The sequence below is a fragment of the Lissotriton helveticus genome, chromosome 1_1 (assembly GCF_964261635.1).
Source record: "Lissotriton helveticus chromosome 1_1, aLisHel1.1, whole genome shotgun sequence".
NCBI lineage: Eukaryota > Metazoa > Chordata > Amphibia > Caudata > Salamandridae > Lissotriton > Lissotriton helveticus.
In genome coordinates, this window is record NC_136057.1 from 30,469,436 (window position 1) to 30,486,966 (window position 17,531).

At 46.4% G+C, this 17,531-nt stretch overlaps 1 protein-coding gene across 1 annotated transcript in view; it reads left to right on the forward strand.

Moving 5' to 3' along the window:
• SLC15A3 (solute carrier family 15 member 3) overlaps positions 1-17,108 on the forward strand; it is a 262,081-nt gene extending 244,973 nt beyond the window's left edge. The window contains exons 6-8 of the mRNA XM_078676489.1: positions 7,808-7,966; positions 11,332-11,490; positions 16,474-17,108. Coding sequence (XP_078532615.1) covers positions 7,808-7,966; positions 11,332-11,490; positions 16,474-16,631 — 476 coding nt within the window. The 3' untranslated portion in view covers positions 16,632-17,108. The remainder of the gene's footprint in view (positions 1-7,807; positions 7,967-11,331; positions 11,491-16,473) is intronic.
• The last annotated feature ends 423 nt before the right edge of the window (positions 17,109-17,531 follow it).

Consider the following 17,531-nt stretch of genomic DNA (forward strand, 5'->3'; position numbering starts at 1 on the left):
GCTGCGATTCGCAAAAAAGCAGCGTTTGCGACAAAAAAAAAAAATCGGAAAATGCGATGTATTATTGAAATCGCATCTCAAAATGAAGGAATCGCAAAATTTGCGATTCCTTAACTTGGCGTCAGCTTTTAAGGAATCGCAAATTGCGATTCCTTAAATGCTATGTATGAAGCACCTAAGTTGTGTGATTCCTAATTAAGAAATCGCAAATTACCACCAACTTGAGGTTGGTGGTAATTTGCGATTTCTTTCACAAATGCACTTTTTGCCATTTGTGAAGGTGCCATGTGGCGCACATACATGCCCTTAGGGCATGTATGTGCGCCATATGCGCACACATGCTCATTTGAGGGGTGCATCAGGGTGTCCTTATGACACCCTTGCACCCTTGAAATTATTCTCAATTTGCGATTCGCAAATTGAGAATCGCCAATTGAGAATAACTTCCCATTCATTCCTATGGGCCTCCTGGCCCATAGAAATGAATGGGAGATTATTCCTTCATTGCGAATTCGCAATTTGCTAATCGCAAATAAGGAATATTAAGAAATCGCTAAACAATTGTGATTTTTTAGATACATACCATTTTGCATTTCTCAAATAGCGATTCTCAAAAAATCACTATTTGAGAATCGCAAATAAGTATTTTGATACATCTGCCCCTAAATTGGGTAACAATAAGCATCTGTTATTGAGTACCAAGGTACCGCTGGGTGAACGCGCACGTAATGTTACCTGCAACAGGGTAGCCAAGGTTTAAACGAGAGGTCCATTCTTTGCTCCCAGAGGGGGCTGAGGCTGAAATGAAGATGCTAGTGGCCCACAGAAGTTCTGGAGAACAGGACAGAGAAGGCCGCCTTCTTACCTGCAGGCCTACAACAGTAGTTCTACCGCGTAATATTCTCATAGTGACAGACAGGGCTAAGTAGCTTTATATGAGATGCACAGTGGGCATAGATTAACAACTTTTGCCCTCAAACCAGTGACTTTTAGCGACATGAATAGGAAAAGAGAATCTCTAGACCCTTGAAAGCTCAAAGGAGGGATTGAATTTCCCCCCCATCTTTTAAGGAACATGGGCTAGTCCAGTCAAAAGCAGTCTGATTCACCATAGAGCATGCCTTCCAGGGTTGAGCTACTCTCAGCCTAGAGGGAGGATGGAAAGTGTCTCATAAGGTCACAGGTGAATACCAGCTCCTCAAGTCCTCTCCCGCTTCAGGGAACTGACTGGGAGCTCCTGGGAAGGCAACCCAACTGCATGACCCAACTGGAATCTACAGGTAACACAATCCACATGGCTGCAGCTGTGACCACCAATGCAGTAAAAGGGTTTCATGATTTGTGTGATTGGCTCAGATTAGCCTAGGGGCACAACCATCCCGGGGTGTCCCTTTTCTTTCTCTTTTCCACAAGACCGCCTTCAACGATAGACACTGTAGAAAGACTAAAGCCAAGTGTACAGCTTGTAGGAAGTGGAGAGCAACACGTACGAGGACAAGGTATTCAGAAAATATTTTGCTACCACCAACGTAACAAGCCTGGACGCAGCGAGGACATAGAGTGAGGTGTTTATGCTTTAAGCATGCGAGACCAAATATCGCACTCCGCTCGATAATATAAATTAGAATCAGAGCATTTAATGCGTTACAGATATTGTGTTGAAATAACATATTACTACACAGTGTCCTATACGGAGGATGGCCAAGAAGTCATACTGTAAGGAAAGAAGGGAGAGAAAAAGCAGAGCGGCTTCACCTTATTCTAATATCCTATGTATGCACCTCTCCGCACTCCCATTCGGTTATATGTTATGTCGTCTTGTAGATCACACTCTCCCCTAGAAGGTCTCTTGGTGATCATTTGACGTGCCCGTAGGATGCGTATACGCTCCTGTGACTTTGACGTGTTCTGGGTGTTGTTCGTATACATTTCATGGACATCCTCGTAGGTACGGAGGCTTTGTCCTTCTCATGGCGTGAAGACATGGAAGAGGACCCTTGATAGAGCCCACCTCTCAAGCATCCTTTACAATGCCATTGATACGTTCTTATTTCAGCATCTCGTAGATTGTAAACTCTAGCGTAGTTTGTGGTCTAATAAATCCTGGCATCTCTACAGGTCTTCTTCACACTGACCGCCTGCTTTGTCTGTTAATGTGGGACTGTAACAGCCCCTGGTATATACCAGGGGTTGTATTACACAAGGTTCCCTGATGCGCAATGGGCGTTTCCACCCGCTTTGGGCACCCCCGGGGCACTATAGTATTACAGAAGGGGCCGCAAACGCTTGTACAGCCCCTTCTGGAAAAAAAAATGTAGAACCTATTTCTATTTCACCATGTGAAGGAACAACTTCTACAACTGTATGAAGAACATCTCAGCCTGAATGAAGGAAAGCTGCCTGAAGCTCAACAAGGACTAAACCAAAGTTCTGATTTTTGGAGACACCGCCCTCTTGTCGACTCCTGTTGGCTGTTGGAGCTCAGACCCACCTCCATGCTGGAAGACTACACCTGCAACCTCAGCATCATCCTCAACAGCGAACTCTCCTTGAAATGGAAGATCAACGCGGTCTCCTCACCTTGCTTCCTCACACTATGCATGCTCCGCAAAGTTTTCAAATGGCTTCCTATTGGCACCACGAAAACAGTGACGCATGCCCTCATCACCAGCCGACTGGATTACGGTAACACACGTTATGCAGGCACCCCCACCGAACTCATACAAAGACACCAGACGATCCAGAACGCAGCCACCAGACTGATCCTCAACCTGCCCAAGAGAACCCACATCACCCAGCACCTGAGGGGCCTCCATTGGCTCCCACTCCAGGAGAGATGCTTTTCAAGCTCCTCACCAACAACTACAAAGCCCTCTATGACCAAGGACCAGGCCTCACGGACCAACGCGTGCATTTCCACCGACCTCCCAGGAACCTCTGCTCCGCACACAGTGCCCTCACACAGACACCTCGCATACGCCGCTACTGCTCTGAAGACTCTCCTTCTCCCACCTCGCCACCAAAGCCTGGAATACCCTCCACCTCTGCACCGCACCCTCGCCGACCGACTTCAGGAGGTGACTCCAGACCTGGCTCTTCAACCGATACCTGCATCAATACCCTCTCAGGTGACAAGCGACGCTCTATAAATACAACTTGATTGATCAGCAGAGCCCACCTTAACCACACGCATCAACAACCATCTAAAGACTTCGACAATGGCATCCTCAACTGATGGGAATGCGTCATTGGCAACATTGCTTCATATACAGAAGCAACAACATATACAGAAGTTGAATCTCATGCGAGGAGCTTCAGTGCAACCAAAGTTTGAGTTCGATGAAACGGTTTTCGAGAAAGAATAGGGTAACAGAGAATGGGGGAAAAACGCATGAATCTGAATATCAGTTTCATAACAGATGAAGAATAAAGAACAGGAGAAAATAGCTTTTCCTAACTACCAAGTGCGGTAAACATCCATAACAACAAAGTATGAATAACGAATAACCTGAACCACGAATCCCAAACAACGACCAAACACTTTACCATGAGTTCATTATCAACTAGCTTCATTAAAAACGAATTCCTTTACAACGACTTACATCACTCATCTCCGTCCCCCCAACTCGACAAGAAATAAGACGCATGCTTTTACAAGGTGATTGAGGGTAGATCGGGGGTGTGGGGGTTTCCCCCCACAAATACGATTAAAAATATATATCTATTTAGAAATATAACGTGATGATTACGTTCATAATAGTTAAGTTTCAAATACAGGGTTGTTAAAGAAGGAGATGGCAGTGTTGCTTTACTTTTCTCAATTGTAAATGCTTTCGAATCACAAACAGAATATGACTAGTGTGCTCGTTTATGTAAACAGATCTTAACTAGTATTTTAGAAAAAAAATGGCATAAATTGAAAAAGTGTCATTAAATCAAAATTTTTCGTGGTTTAGGTAGTAGTGGTTTAAAATGTAGTGGTTAAGTAATGGTCGTGGTTTGGCCTTCGTTGTTCCAGAAGTCGTGGTTTAGACAGTAGTTGTTAAGTCATACAATCACCAAGTGCACTGGCCCGGACTGGCCGTTGCGGGCACCGTGCAATCCCCCGGTGCGCCGCACGGGTGGGGGCCGGTTTTGGGCCCATGGGGGCCGTTTTTGTTACAGGGCCGTTTTTGCAGCGTTGCTGCAAAAACAGCTCTGTAACAAAATCGGCCGAAAACCGGGCCCGGCAAAGAGCGCGGTCGCACCCCCAACCCCCCTTGGGTGGTGTGGGGGGCCTGCTGAGCACTTTGCCAGGGCCGGTTTTGGTTCCCAGTCCGGCCCTGCAAGTGCACCAGTTTGCTCATGCTATCCCAAAACTGTCCCATGTGCGGGAGGCGTTCTAATAATGTCTTCTATATATGGTGAATCAGATCCATAGAAAATACTCATGAGCACAGTGCCAGACACACGGCTGACACCGCGCTATCGCAAGACCCGGTGCTGCCAGCTCCAGCGGCATCCGTACCCACCTCACATCAAGGGTTTTAAGTCCCATTGAGTCCTCAACCACAAAAGGGCCCAAAGAAACTTGTTCTCACAAGTCAACAGCCCAGGGCTTGACCAACCAGATTGAACCTGTTGAAGAAGACAGGAAGGGAGGGTGAATAGAGGAGAATTGCAATTACATCCTAATTGATGGAGCCGCCCACATGAGATTGGAGATGGCTACACGCTGATGTTGAACACCACTGCAATATTTGACCTGTCGTCTATATCCAAATTGTACCATTGCTAGAAGGGAGGGGGCGTCATTAAAATTAAGCTGCATTTCCTCCTCTCCAGCTGTGATTAGTCTAATAGAGAGGGAAATAGAGGTGGTAACAACATGTCTTTTGAGCCAGACAAAACCGGATTTCATAGCCTCTCCTGGACTCATCACAATAAAAAGGAAATCTCATCAGCTGGAGCTACAGCCAACTTATCACCTGTCACCTGTTCCACCAAGAACAACTGCTCAAGCAATAGTCACCAACAAGACCATCTACAGACCGCGGAACCAACTCAACTTCAAGACACTCAACTCGCGTCTCTTGATCAAATAAAAGTGGATAACCTGTACAACATCCATTAACCAAACCACTAACCTGAGAGCACTTGGTTCAATAATGACATTGAGATAAAAGATTACAGAAGTGAACTTCCATGCAGAGGGACAACATCTACCAACCAGTAAGACATAACTCACCTCAAATCACACAACAAACACCACAATTCCTCCATAAAGAAAGGAAATAGATTTCTCTATTCCCAACAGAGCTACAATGCCAAAGGCCCTACCAAGAAGCTTCAGCAGATACCCAAGGAGTTCTGTAACTGAGAATGCGCAACCTTTAAGACGCCATTTTCAGGCTTTCTGCAACACCATTGGCGGACAACTTGTTTGCAAAGCAAAGATGCTGGAGCAGCTTCTCAGGAGTAAGGTGTCTGAAGGTAGCACATTCAGACCAGGATTAAGAAGACTCACTAACCAACAGACATCTCAAGCTGGCCTTATTCAATCAACTCTAGGTTAACAGAGTTCGAGAAGTGTTTAGGCACATACCATCTCACCGTCAGACCCCCGTCATGTTCAAACCTCCAAGGATATCCCACTCTCAATGACTGCCATCATCCCAACAGCACCCTCTTCAACTACTTTCAGACATACTTCACCTACCCCTCTGAGTTTGTATGTATGTATGTATGTATAGGCATTTATATAGCGCACTACTTACCCGTAGGGTCCCAAGGCGCTTCGACCGCTGCGAAACCCTTCCTGGCTTCCCTGAGAGATGGTCCCTTAATGGGTATCTCCAGGGTGAGACCAGGCATCCCCGGCGGTCTGGTGGGGCCGTTAGTGAAGATGAGGCAAGCTAATGCCCAGAGTTGCCGAGTGTGAACGCTGATCAGAGTGGGCACCGAGGCGAGAGAATTATCGAGTCCGCTGACCCTGGTCCAGAAACCTGCCGCGCCGGGAATCGAACCCTGGTCCCGGGCCGTCCTCTGCTCTCGAGTCTGCCGCCTCTGACCAGTGAGCCACACTACTTCACTGTTTAAAACCACACCAGACTGCTCAAGACGAAGAACCGAGATGCCATAGACCCCGCCAACTATCGAACATCTGCAATGGCTCGTTGCTAGGAAAAGCGATTGAAAGAGCAGGTTTCACTCAGATATACGATTCCTGGGAACAATAAACCTACTTTCAGACCATTAAACAAAGTTTCATCCAACAGTGGTACGAAATCTGGCATGACTTCTGTCTGGGGCGAGCGGAAGACTGGACTGGCCAGAAAGGAGGTTCCTTCACCTCTACTATTTCCACTACATTTTGCAGAGTCCACTACCACTTCCTCCTTCTGAGACCATTGGAACTGGTCATAAAAGAAGTGTATTTATTGGTGATTTCATATGGGGCATACCAGACCCCCAGTGAGGACAAAGTGCTTAACAAATGTTAGCAATCGGTCCACATTGTTAGCGAGTAAAAGTGGCCAAAATAAATCGAGGTCAAATGACATTCTCACCATTTTCTCCCAAAGAGATTCTTCTGAGGGCGATAAGACAAGGTATCCATCCAGGGGACGAATCAAGGTGAAGCATGGTCCCGGTTGAAGGTTATGCAGGTAGAAGTGTTTTGACGGTAGCACTTTGAGTGGGGTCAGCAATGGAGTAAGGTAGTCAGATTCCCCCTTTGCTATAATGAGGCTTGTTACTGCCTGGACTGTTGTCGTGAGAGGAACAAGGGAGATCTTGGAGATTCCACAGAGCAGTCAGTTGTCGATACCCAAACTCGTATTCCTGCTGGTGGTCTTGGGTGGTGCACTGCTCCCTGCTCTAGCAAGTGACGGTCTAGGGTCCTATCTCTGGTTCGTGTTCTCCAATGGTCAAATCGATCACTCATGATATTACTTGACTGGAGTGGTTTGGGGAAAGAGGTTTTCATGTGGAGTGTGGTCGATCATCCCTGTAGAAATGGTGCGAGACGTTTGTGCTGTTCTTCAGGTGCCCATGGGCTATATGTGAAAGTGGGTAGAAACGCACTGATAGCACGTAACAGCGCCATTACCCCATAGCATCTTGTAGTTGTAGTTCAGTTTTTCACACAAAGTTTATATACTTTTTCAGCTAATGCCATCTTTGGAAATCGTATCTCTAGACACCAGTGTTTCGGGATTCCTCCCTCATCAGTGGGCTATATGTGTGCAGGTTGAACAGGGTAGGGGATTAGTGTGGGACACTGTCATTCATCTGCATAACACTTTAGGATTTGACTCATGATTCAGTCTTCTCCCCGCTCATCTTCAACATCTCCCTCAACCTGCAACCAAGCCTCATAAAGTCTTCAAACTTAGATGTCAAAAACAATAATATATGTAAACAGCAGCAATGTTAGAGACGTAAAGCAAGAATTGATTGAAATAGTAGCGGAGAGCCTTACAGTGACCAGCTGCTGACATTTGTACAATTCATGTTTTAGAACCAGTTCATGTTTTAGAACCTTTACTACCAGGTGTACCCCTGAATTCTTCTTACATTGTTCGCTATAACAACCAACCAATGTTTTTACTCATAAGAGGGCACACCAGTCCTCATTTCCACAGGAAGTAGAAATTGTACCTTGGCTTTTTAGTGGCCAGAGAATAACTCTGTGGCTACTAAGGTGGCAATGTTGGGTTTGTTCCTCTTCTAACTGAGGTCCACCTTGTCCGCCAACCTGTTGCTGAATGTGTGCCAGACCCAGCGTGTGACCACCGTTACTTACTTCACTCTACTCCTCCCACAGGCATCCTGGAGACTGAGCGGCTACTCTACGTCCAGCAAGGGCTGGTGGTGAACCAGACGATTGGCAGAGATGTGTACTTCGCTGCTTCGTTGCCCATTTGGTGGCAGATTCCTCAGTACCTGCTTATCGGCATCAGTGAGATCTTTGCCAGCATCCCAGGTAAACCAGCAAATGCCACCCACTCTGCCGCGTTGCGTGTCCCCTGCCTTGATGCGGTTACTTAGGTTGCATCTCTTGCGATCTGTAGTAGTGGGTGTGTTACTCGGCATGGAGGCGGGATAGATACCACTGTGGTGCCATCAGCAGGCTGGCACCACCAAACAGCGTGTTCTGAGGTAACGCATAGTCCAGAATGGAGGATGCTATAACTAGTTTTTGGTGCCACCTAAAACAGTGCTTGCTGGTAAGCCTAGTAATGGGTGGCAGCAGTGCAGTGCCATCTAACACCATCCCTGGTGATGGGGCATGGTCTCGGCACGGAGGACAGGATCATCAGCTGTGCAGCGCCACCAAACACCAGGCTGAGAGATGGACCACTAGCAGTGTTTAGACAAGTGGACATGTAGCAGCCCCTGTGATATGCTGCTGAGAACCGAAACAGGCACACCGCAAGGAAGAATGTAGGTTTACCAGCGCTGCACGCCTCAGCAGGGCCCACATTGCACAGAAGGTGCCATCCCTAGTTGTCGACATCGCACCTTTAAAAGGGTGCGCTGACCTCAGACAGGGTCAGTGTGCCCTATCACAGTAAATACTATGACCATTAACACCACAAACTAGTGGCTGTCCATGGGGCAGTGCATGAGTGAAAGTGTTACTGGCCGGCTGAAGTTCTGGCCCGCCTTTCTCTGTGCAGGTGACAACCCGACCTGCATTTGAAAGGAGGTAGGGCTCCACCTCCAGGTGGGCACGGTGAGTGACTGCACCCGCCTGCAAGGGGATGTCTGGCAGGTCCATGGGACCTCATTTCAAGAGGCACCCTGTGGGAGTGCCCTGATTGTATGTCACCTCTATGTGGCACACAGTCAGTGTGTCCCCTGACTGCTCTTTTGCTGCTACACTCACCTCTGTAATACAGCAAGCGCTGAGAGGCAAAGTGTTGTCCTACTGGCATGGGCCACACCCCAGTGCATACGAGGGAATGCCCCTAGGCATCAGGCTGGCGCACGCACTGTGATCCAGCTGGGAGAATCACCTGCAAGAACAGTTTGCGGACAAGGAGTGGGGCAGCCTCAGCATTTCAGAACGTGAGGTTAGTACCATACAGGGTATTCTTAACCCCTTAGGGGCTGCATAAGATGTATCACCTGGTGAGCGATCTATGTGCTAGATGTGGGACAAGAGGGGCGACGTGCACATGTTCTGGGGTTGTAATGAACTGAGGCTCCACTGGAGGCAGTTACTGAGACTTAATCAGCAGTCACTGAAGATCTAACTAGCTGCATGTGAGAAGATGTATCTTGGGGTTTGACAAGATGTATCTAGGAGATTGACGAGGAGATGTATCTTGGGGTTTGACAAGGAGATGTATCTTGTGGTTTGCCACAGAGATGTATCTAGGTGTTTGTCAAGGAGGAGTATCTTGCGGTTTGGTGAGAAGATGTATCTTGGGGTTTGGCGAGGAGATATGTTTGGTTTGGTGAAGAGATGTATCTTGGGATTCGACAAGATCTATCTAGGAGTTTGGCGAGGAGATATATCTTGGGGTTTTGCGAGACAATGTATCTTGGGGTTTGTCAAGGAGATGTAGCTTGGTTTGGTGAAAAGATGTATCTTGGGGTTTGCCGAAGAAATGTATCTTGGGGTTTGCCGAAGAGATGTATCTTGGGGTTTGCCGAAGAAATGTAACTTGGGGTTTGCCGAAGAAATGTAACTTGGGGTTTGCCGAAGAGATGTATCTTGGGGTTTGCCGAAGAAATGTAACTTGGGGTTTGCCGAAGAGATGTATCTTGGGGTTTGCCGAAGAGATGTATCTTGGGGTTTGCCGAAGAAATGTAACTTGGGGTTTGCCGAAGAGATGTATCTTGGGGTTTGCCGAAGAAATGTAACTTGGGGTTTGCCGAAGAGATGTATCTTGGGGTTTGCCGAAGAAATGTAACTTGGGGTTTGCCGAAGAAATGTAACTTGGGGTTTGCCGAAGAAATGTAACTTGGGGTTTGTCGAAGAGATGTAACTTGGGGTTTGTCGAAGAGATGTAACTTGGGGTTTGTCGAAGAGATGTAACTTGGGGTTTGTCGAAGAAATGTAACTTGGGGTTTGCCGAAAAGATGGATCTTGGGGTTTGCCGAAGAGATGTATCTTGGGATTTGGCAAGGAGATGGATCTTTGAGTTTGGCGAGGAAATGGATCTTGGGATTTGGCGACAAGATGTATCTTGGAGTTTGGCGCAGAGATGCATCTTGGACTTTGACGCAGAGATGTATCTTGGAGTTTGCTGAAGAGATGTATCTTGGGGTTTGCCAAAGAGATGTAACTTGGGGTTTGCCGAAGAGATGTATCTTGGGGTTTGGCGAAGAGATGTATCTTGGGGTTTGGGAAGAAGATGTATCTTGGGTTGGCGAGGAGAAGTATCTTGGGGTTCAACAATGGACCTAAAAAAGCGACAGCTGAGTCTAGGTTTGTGTACATGGGCATACTGCTGGTATTGCGCCAAACTGGTATGGTGTGGAAATCTACACAGCCAGGGCGACTAAAGGAATGGTTTGGGGAATGTTAAAAAGGAAGGAGATATCCTAACCTCTATGCAAAGGGCGACAAAAGCGCACCCGATGGGAGTACGTGGGGTGGAAGGATGTTCACATTACAGAATAGGAGCGAAGAAATCCCATCTTAATCGGTTCTTTAGATGATGTGTCTAGCAGTGGCCATGTCTGTGTACAGGTGAGAGAGGATTATGGAAATTAAAATAGCAGCCAATAACACAGGCTCGACCGGGTGGTTAATACGTGGGGCGGAATGTTATCTAGGATTGCAAAGGTGCCAGGGGCAGATACCACATGTACCCACCAGGGATTTTTGTTAAGTTTTAGTTTTATCAGTAGATGCAATACAATTGACAATTTTCCTCTGAATTAAAATGGGATCTGTGATATATGCTGTTTGTTGTTATATGAAATTTGAAATTAAGAATTTTTTTAAAAGACCAGACCCATGCACATTTAGCGCCAGCACGATCGGTATTATGGAAGGGGTCGGACAAGGATCTGGGGCCCCTTCTGTAGAAGACTGTGTCCCAGGGGTACAAAACGTGGGTGCACACGCCTGTTGCACCCCTAGGGCCTATCCACTTCAGGAAGGAAAGGATCTGGGAATGTACAGAGCAGGCGTCATGCTGAGGTCTGAGGATGGGGCGCGTTTCCTTCTCCATCCTGGTGCACTAGAAGATGGGGCGTTTATGGAATGACAGATAGTCCCAACATCTCTCAAGGTAGGGTTCACATTTTTCTGCACCAGGAGAGGAGGCATACATAGGATTGAGGGCAGTATGCACCGCATGAGAAGCCTCACTTCTCTTCTCTCCCCAGGTCTGGAGTTTGCCTACTCCGAGGCTCCCAAGTCCATGCAGGCCGTCATCATGGGCCTGTTCTTCGGCATATCCGGCGTGGGCTCGCTGCTGGGGTCTGGCCTTCTTTCCCTACTATCGCTGCCTTCAACCGGGTGGATGTACTGCCCCAAGGACTACGGTAAGTTTTTACTGACCTTGGAGAATGTGAGGAGGCAGCAACAGAGCGTGTGCGTGAGGTGTCTGGAGGCCGAGGGTTGGTGGTGGCTAAGATACGTTGAGGTGAATTGTTGTCGGCTCCTGGGACTGACGAGGAACGCTTCCGATGCCAGTAGGCTAGAACAGTTTGAGTGATGCGGACTTTGGGACATGCAGGTTGCTTGGATAAAGCTAAGTTGATTGTTTGCATGTCAGAATTTATTTTATTTACTTAGAGTTTTATATAGCGCGAACTAGACCCGAAGGCTGTTGAACTTTTATTAAAAAAAAAAAAAAAAAAAATAGACCCGAAGGCATCAGAGCGCTTTACAATAATTACATATAGATCTATTACAGTAGCTATAACCATAGGATAAGGCTTTTGCAAGAGTTGCAGGTGCATCATTTGCATCATTTCCGCGACACACACGGACCGAGAATTGGCAGCGACATACTGGCTGCGTGTATGAGGAGCATTATCACTGCGCTCCTTTACCCGGTACTTACCAGTCTGAGAATTAATCTTTGGTAGCAACATTATCTGAACTTAACCACAGCCGGGACGGAAGTAAAACCGGCGGAGAGTATTTTGCGACTTCTTTGACTAAGCTGCCCGTTAGAGCCCTGAAGAAGTCTTGGGTAACTCCCTGACGAAACACGTGTTGGCTGGGCACCTGGAATAAACCCACACTGAAAGAATACATCTATCAACATCTCTCATGGTATATTGTTGTGTTGTTCCATAACTACTTACAGCACTTATACTGTGACGATAAGACGTGTGCACAGATCTTTTGCATTACTTGCGTGTGGACTTTGGTCTGTTTTGGAGGTTGTGGGTTTTCCTCTTTTCTGTAGCACCGTCCAATTAAGTTGCTCTACCGATATTCACGTTAAACTTTGGAGGCGCCACCACTGACCGTAACAATATTAACCCTTCCTCTGTCTTTATCACTTACATCATACACAGTGGGTATAACAGGCGTGGGAGAGAAAAGTCTTACAATACAGGGCAGGAAGCAGGTGAGCAGGCTCATTTACAAGAGATGGATACGGGTGGGAAGCCTATATCACACAGTATATGGCGGGTGGGGATCGAGGTCAGAGTGATCAGTGAGTTTGTTAGACAGGATATTTTGTAGGTCAAGCAAGGTAGTTTTGGCGGATTAGTTTAGGAATGTATTGAGAAGAGACAGGTTACCTGTCTATGTTAGAAATCACCCGGAGAGGTCATGCTAGATAATTGAAAGGAGGCCGAGATGTTGGGTTTGAGGGTAGAAGTTTGGAAGTCACTGGGTGATATTGGTTGCAGGTGGTCAGCAAGTGAGTGGGATTGGTTTAGATGGTGATGGGTTGGTAATGACTCGGAGGAGACTGATTAATGTCTGAAGGGCGAGAGGAAACGAGCGAGGCTGTATTTCTTTTACTAACAGGCTGACAAGAAATGTGTGGAAAATTCTTAAATGATTGTAGGCTGAGTGGTACTGGATAATATTTGGTTTTAGAGTTATACTTTGGAAATGATTGGATGAGGATAAGCTTATTGGTTGCAACTTGGCTGAGTGCTGGGTTTTCATTCAAGAGCTGCGACTTATGAATTGCACGCTGAAGTCTTGAACTAGTTGGTAGTAACAGGTGAGGTTAGTGTGATGGTTGCAAGTTGGTAGTCACCACTTCAACGACTGGGCCAGGTTGGTTTAATGACAGCTAGTTTGGTTAGGAGTATCTGGATTGAGTTTAGTATTTGTTGGTGGAACGGCTCAGTGAGTGTACAAGATTGAAGAGTTGAGTGTGGGTGGTAGGTTGCAGGCCTGCAGTAACTGATTTAGGAGGATTAGGTGACTAGTTTTGCTGTGGCACTTGTGAAGTTGTGTAGTGTGATTTCTGGTTGGAAGTAACTGGTTAAGACTAAGTTTAAGAGCTAAAAAAGGGAAATTAGGGGGTCACGTTGGTCAGTTGCAAGAGGTTGGGAGACAAGTTGTGTTGGTTTCATGGTTGTAGGTTATGGTTGAGAAGCTCAATTTCAGAGTTTCACAGTGAGACTAGCTTTTGGTTGGCCTTCATGTTGATCATTTGGGGGAAACTAGGTGAAGTGTGTTTTACTGTTTCCCAGTTGAACCATTTTTATAAGTGTGAACTGGAAAGGTGAAAGATGAAAATAAGTGGAGGCCTCTCCCAGAAGGTTACAGATCAGCATTGTTTTGAAGTTTGACCCTTGCAGTTTACCAATGACTGCTTCAGATTGGCTTTGGTGGTGCTATGCCGGGAGAACCGGGGCAAGTTATGGTCGGTGAATGTCATTTGGGAATCACTGGATGTATTTGAATTTCCAAGCTGTGTGTTTTGATTGGCTGAGTTAGATGATGACTGGCAGGAAAGTCTCTATATCAATGATAGTTTAATTGCTGGAATTTGAGGGTGATGGTGAGGTTGTGCTTGAGGGCTTAGGCAGAATGTTTTCATATTGGAAATGATTGGCTGTTAAGGAGTCACTAAGGTTGTCTAAGTTTGTGGTACACAATGACCCCAGCCTGGTCCATTAAGGTTTTCTGGATCTAGCAAGGGTGATGGATCAAAAACTCAAGGTCAACTGTAGCAGAGAAATTGAACAAAACTAGGGAGTCCATCTCAACTCTACAATGACCCCAGAAGGTTGTGTGCAATGGCCAACACCACTATCTTTTTCCTTCCACATCTAGTTAGAGTCAATGAGTGGTTCATAACAAGATATTTGTAATTTGTTAATGGATTCTAGAGATTTTAACAGGCAGCAGTGAGCACTCTGATGGGTCTATAGCTGCCCAGATTGTTCTTGTCTAGAATATTCATCCAGTCTCTTCTTTAGAAGAAAGTTTCTGTTGCAGACGTCTTGGTGGATTGCTCAGACTTTGAGCGTGCCTTTTACTGTGATCTGGTCCACCACTAGCACGTGCGGTTGGTAACAGTCGTGTCCTACACGAGCAAGCTGGGGAGGCATCTCTGTCACAGGCAGCTGAAAGACCTCTCTCGTTGCAGCTAGAGATCAAGCTTCCTACCGATCTGATTTTGGTAGCACTGCCCGGGGCCCACACCTCTGGTTTTCTGACCTAAACAACTTTCTCAGCTGCACAGTGGAGCTTGAGTCTCTTTGCCAGTCCTAGAGTTATCGATTCCATTACTTTTGGGTTTAACAGCCTACTTGTGCCGAGAAGTACATCCAGTGAGGGCCTCTACCAATGATCAGCCAGCTTCAGTGGCAATGTTGAACCCCCAAGGGGTGTTTGCTGCGCTTCAGACACCCACAATAATGCACTCTACGAGGAACGCCAGCTTGGCAATTATCCCTCATGTCCTGTGTTTGATATGTAACATGCTGGTACCCAAAGACACCAAGGAAGAGGCGAGGCAAGACATCCGGGGTATGTGGGGTGGAAGGAACGCACAGGATTCAGGTACTTTTATTGGGTCTAGGATGATATTCTGCGCACACGCAGTGGTCAAGCGTGAGCACTAGAGGGTGCATGGTCTCGCTCCAAAGGATGTAGAGCAGTGACCGTCGCTTGAGCACTACGGAACGTTCCCTTGTACTTTGAAACAGACACTTCATTGACAGGTACATTACAAGGTGTAGGCGCTTGGTAAACCGGCTTCCACCCAGCTTCCTGGAGGATACAAAAAATCTACGCCCTGGTTTAGGATTGTGTGGAATGAGTGCGCACCTAATTAAAATGAGGAGCATCCTGAGGAAAGGTGGGAGCTTTGGGTGACGTCAGATGAACTCTTTTGGGGTCAAGACAGTAACAGAATTTCGACTTCCAAAATATCGACAACTTATTTTCCTTAACTTCCTTCATTAACTTCCTGTTTGTCAGGGAGTGTTTTTTAAATATTTTTTTAACCCTTTATTACAATGATGTCCACACTTCTTACCAAACATGCCCCAAAAAATGCCCCTAAGCTGTATTGATCTTACCCTTCCACGGTACGCCTTCTCGTCTCAGATCCCTGCAAGCGGCTCATTGGCCGATTTCTACTTCCTCTTTGCGGCTATGTACTGCTCCGCTAAACTTCTAGGATGTGTCCATTTATCGGTGGTGTAAAAGGTTCTCTTATTCGGTTCCCGTATCAAAATACATTGGTGGCACAAGATGTTTTTAAAACTTGTCTCTAAGAAAACAATGCTAATATTTTACCATAGTGAATGTTTTAACAGTGTTTTTAAATTGTTTCTGTATTTTCTCAATTCAAAATTTTAGACGAGAGAATATTTGCTGGTGGGCTGTAATTGTGGGTGCTTTAACCTTCCTTCTGTATGTGCTGGCGTTTACTTGGCACATCCCTAACTGGGCAGAAAGTGAGTTTTGAATATCACTTTTGGAGAAGTTTACAAAATCGCATTCGAACATCACACTTACCTAGAGATAAAATGAGTTTAAGGGCCCGATTTAGACGTTGGCGGACGGGTTACTGCGTCACAAACGTGACGAATAACCCGCCACTGAAATATAAATTCCACAGGATATAATGGGATTTATATTTTGGCGGACAGCCATTGTCACCTTTGTGATAGAGTAATCAGGCCCTAAGTGATTTCCCCAGAACCACCTAATATTTTGCCGACTATTACAAGTGGGATTGGAACCGAGGTCTCCAGAGTCCAAGTCAGTGCGTTCATTACCACAGCAAACATCTTCGTTAGGGTTCTGACGACGGAGCAAGTGTTCAGCGTCTCTATGTCACACTGGGAACCCTTCCAACCAAATATCTCCTCAAGGATTCATAATTGTGTACATTACTTTATGGTTTTAAAAAAAGTTTTTAAAAGTGGAGGAAATATTTTTTTATTATTATTCGTATGAGGCAACATCATCTGGCGAAGTGAGCTCGCGGAGGTGGGATGCGGTGAGGATGTGAACGTGTAATGCAAAAAAAATTCCCAACGGTACAATTGTTTCTAACATTTTGATTGCTTTTCATTTATCCACAGGGAACATCAATAAATGCCACATGGACTTCTACTTCTTCCTGCTGGGGGGGATCCAGGCGGTCACTCTGCTGGTCTTCGTCCTCATCTCAGTCAACTACGAGCGGAAGGAGCGGAACGCCTGCCGACTGTGCGTCAACGAAGGCAACGGAAGCACATAGGATCCTCGGTGCTCACAGACTGCGCTTGGGACTCTAGGGGGTTTGGTTAGGGGGGGAGCAGCAAAGAACTGATGGCTGAGGGTTACCTCCTCAAAGACCACAGATGGAAACTGAGCCCGCTTAACGAGCCCCTGAGGGGTCTCCCATCGATTACCAGTCAGAGGCAAGGAAAGACTACGTAATGAGCGACCTCCTCTGTGTCTTCGGGAAGCACAAGTGCATTCACTTCCCCAGAGACCGCAGAGGCAAAGCAAAGCTATGATAAGACGTCATCTTGTAGACACCTCAGACGACACTCGAATTAGATGAACAATATAACTTGCGCATGGCAAAACAAGTCCATCCAGTGCCTCGTGGAACGCAAAGGCGAAGCAAGACCACAAGAAGGCGTCACCTTTAAAACAAGTGACTCCTGGCGGCACAGATACATTCACCTACTCAGATCCCAGAGGCAAATCAAGAATAGAATGTGAAATGGGGTTCAGAAAGAAATCCTGCTCTACCTTCCAATACATCAAATACGTGTCAAGCGGCTAAGGACTTGGCGAACGCTGCACTATACAAACACCATATAGCCTCAGAGCGGCAACTCAAAGTTGACTAATGAGACAAGCTGATCCCTGTGACGCACTTGTGCAATCTTCTCTCCAGAAACCGCAGAGGTAGGTCAGGAACCAGTGCTTGAAATGGTAATCTCATGAGAAGCGCTTCAGCTGAAACTCATGTAGAACTAACACAACCTGTGACAGATGAAGGAAGCAAAAGACTCTGAAGAAACCATTGGTTCCCCATCTCCGAGCTCAGGATAAATGTGCATATATCCGAGATCCGTAGAGTCATCTCACTGTATATGCAACAGATACCACCTGTATCAGTCATACAGAACAATGAGGCATGCGA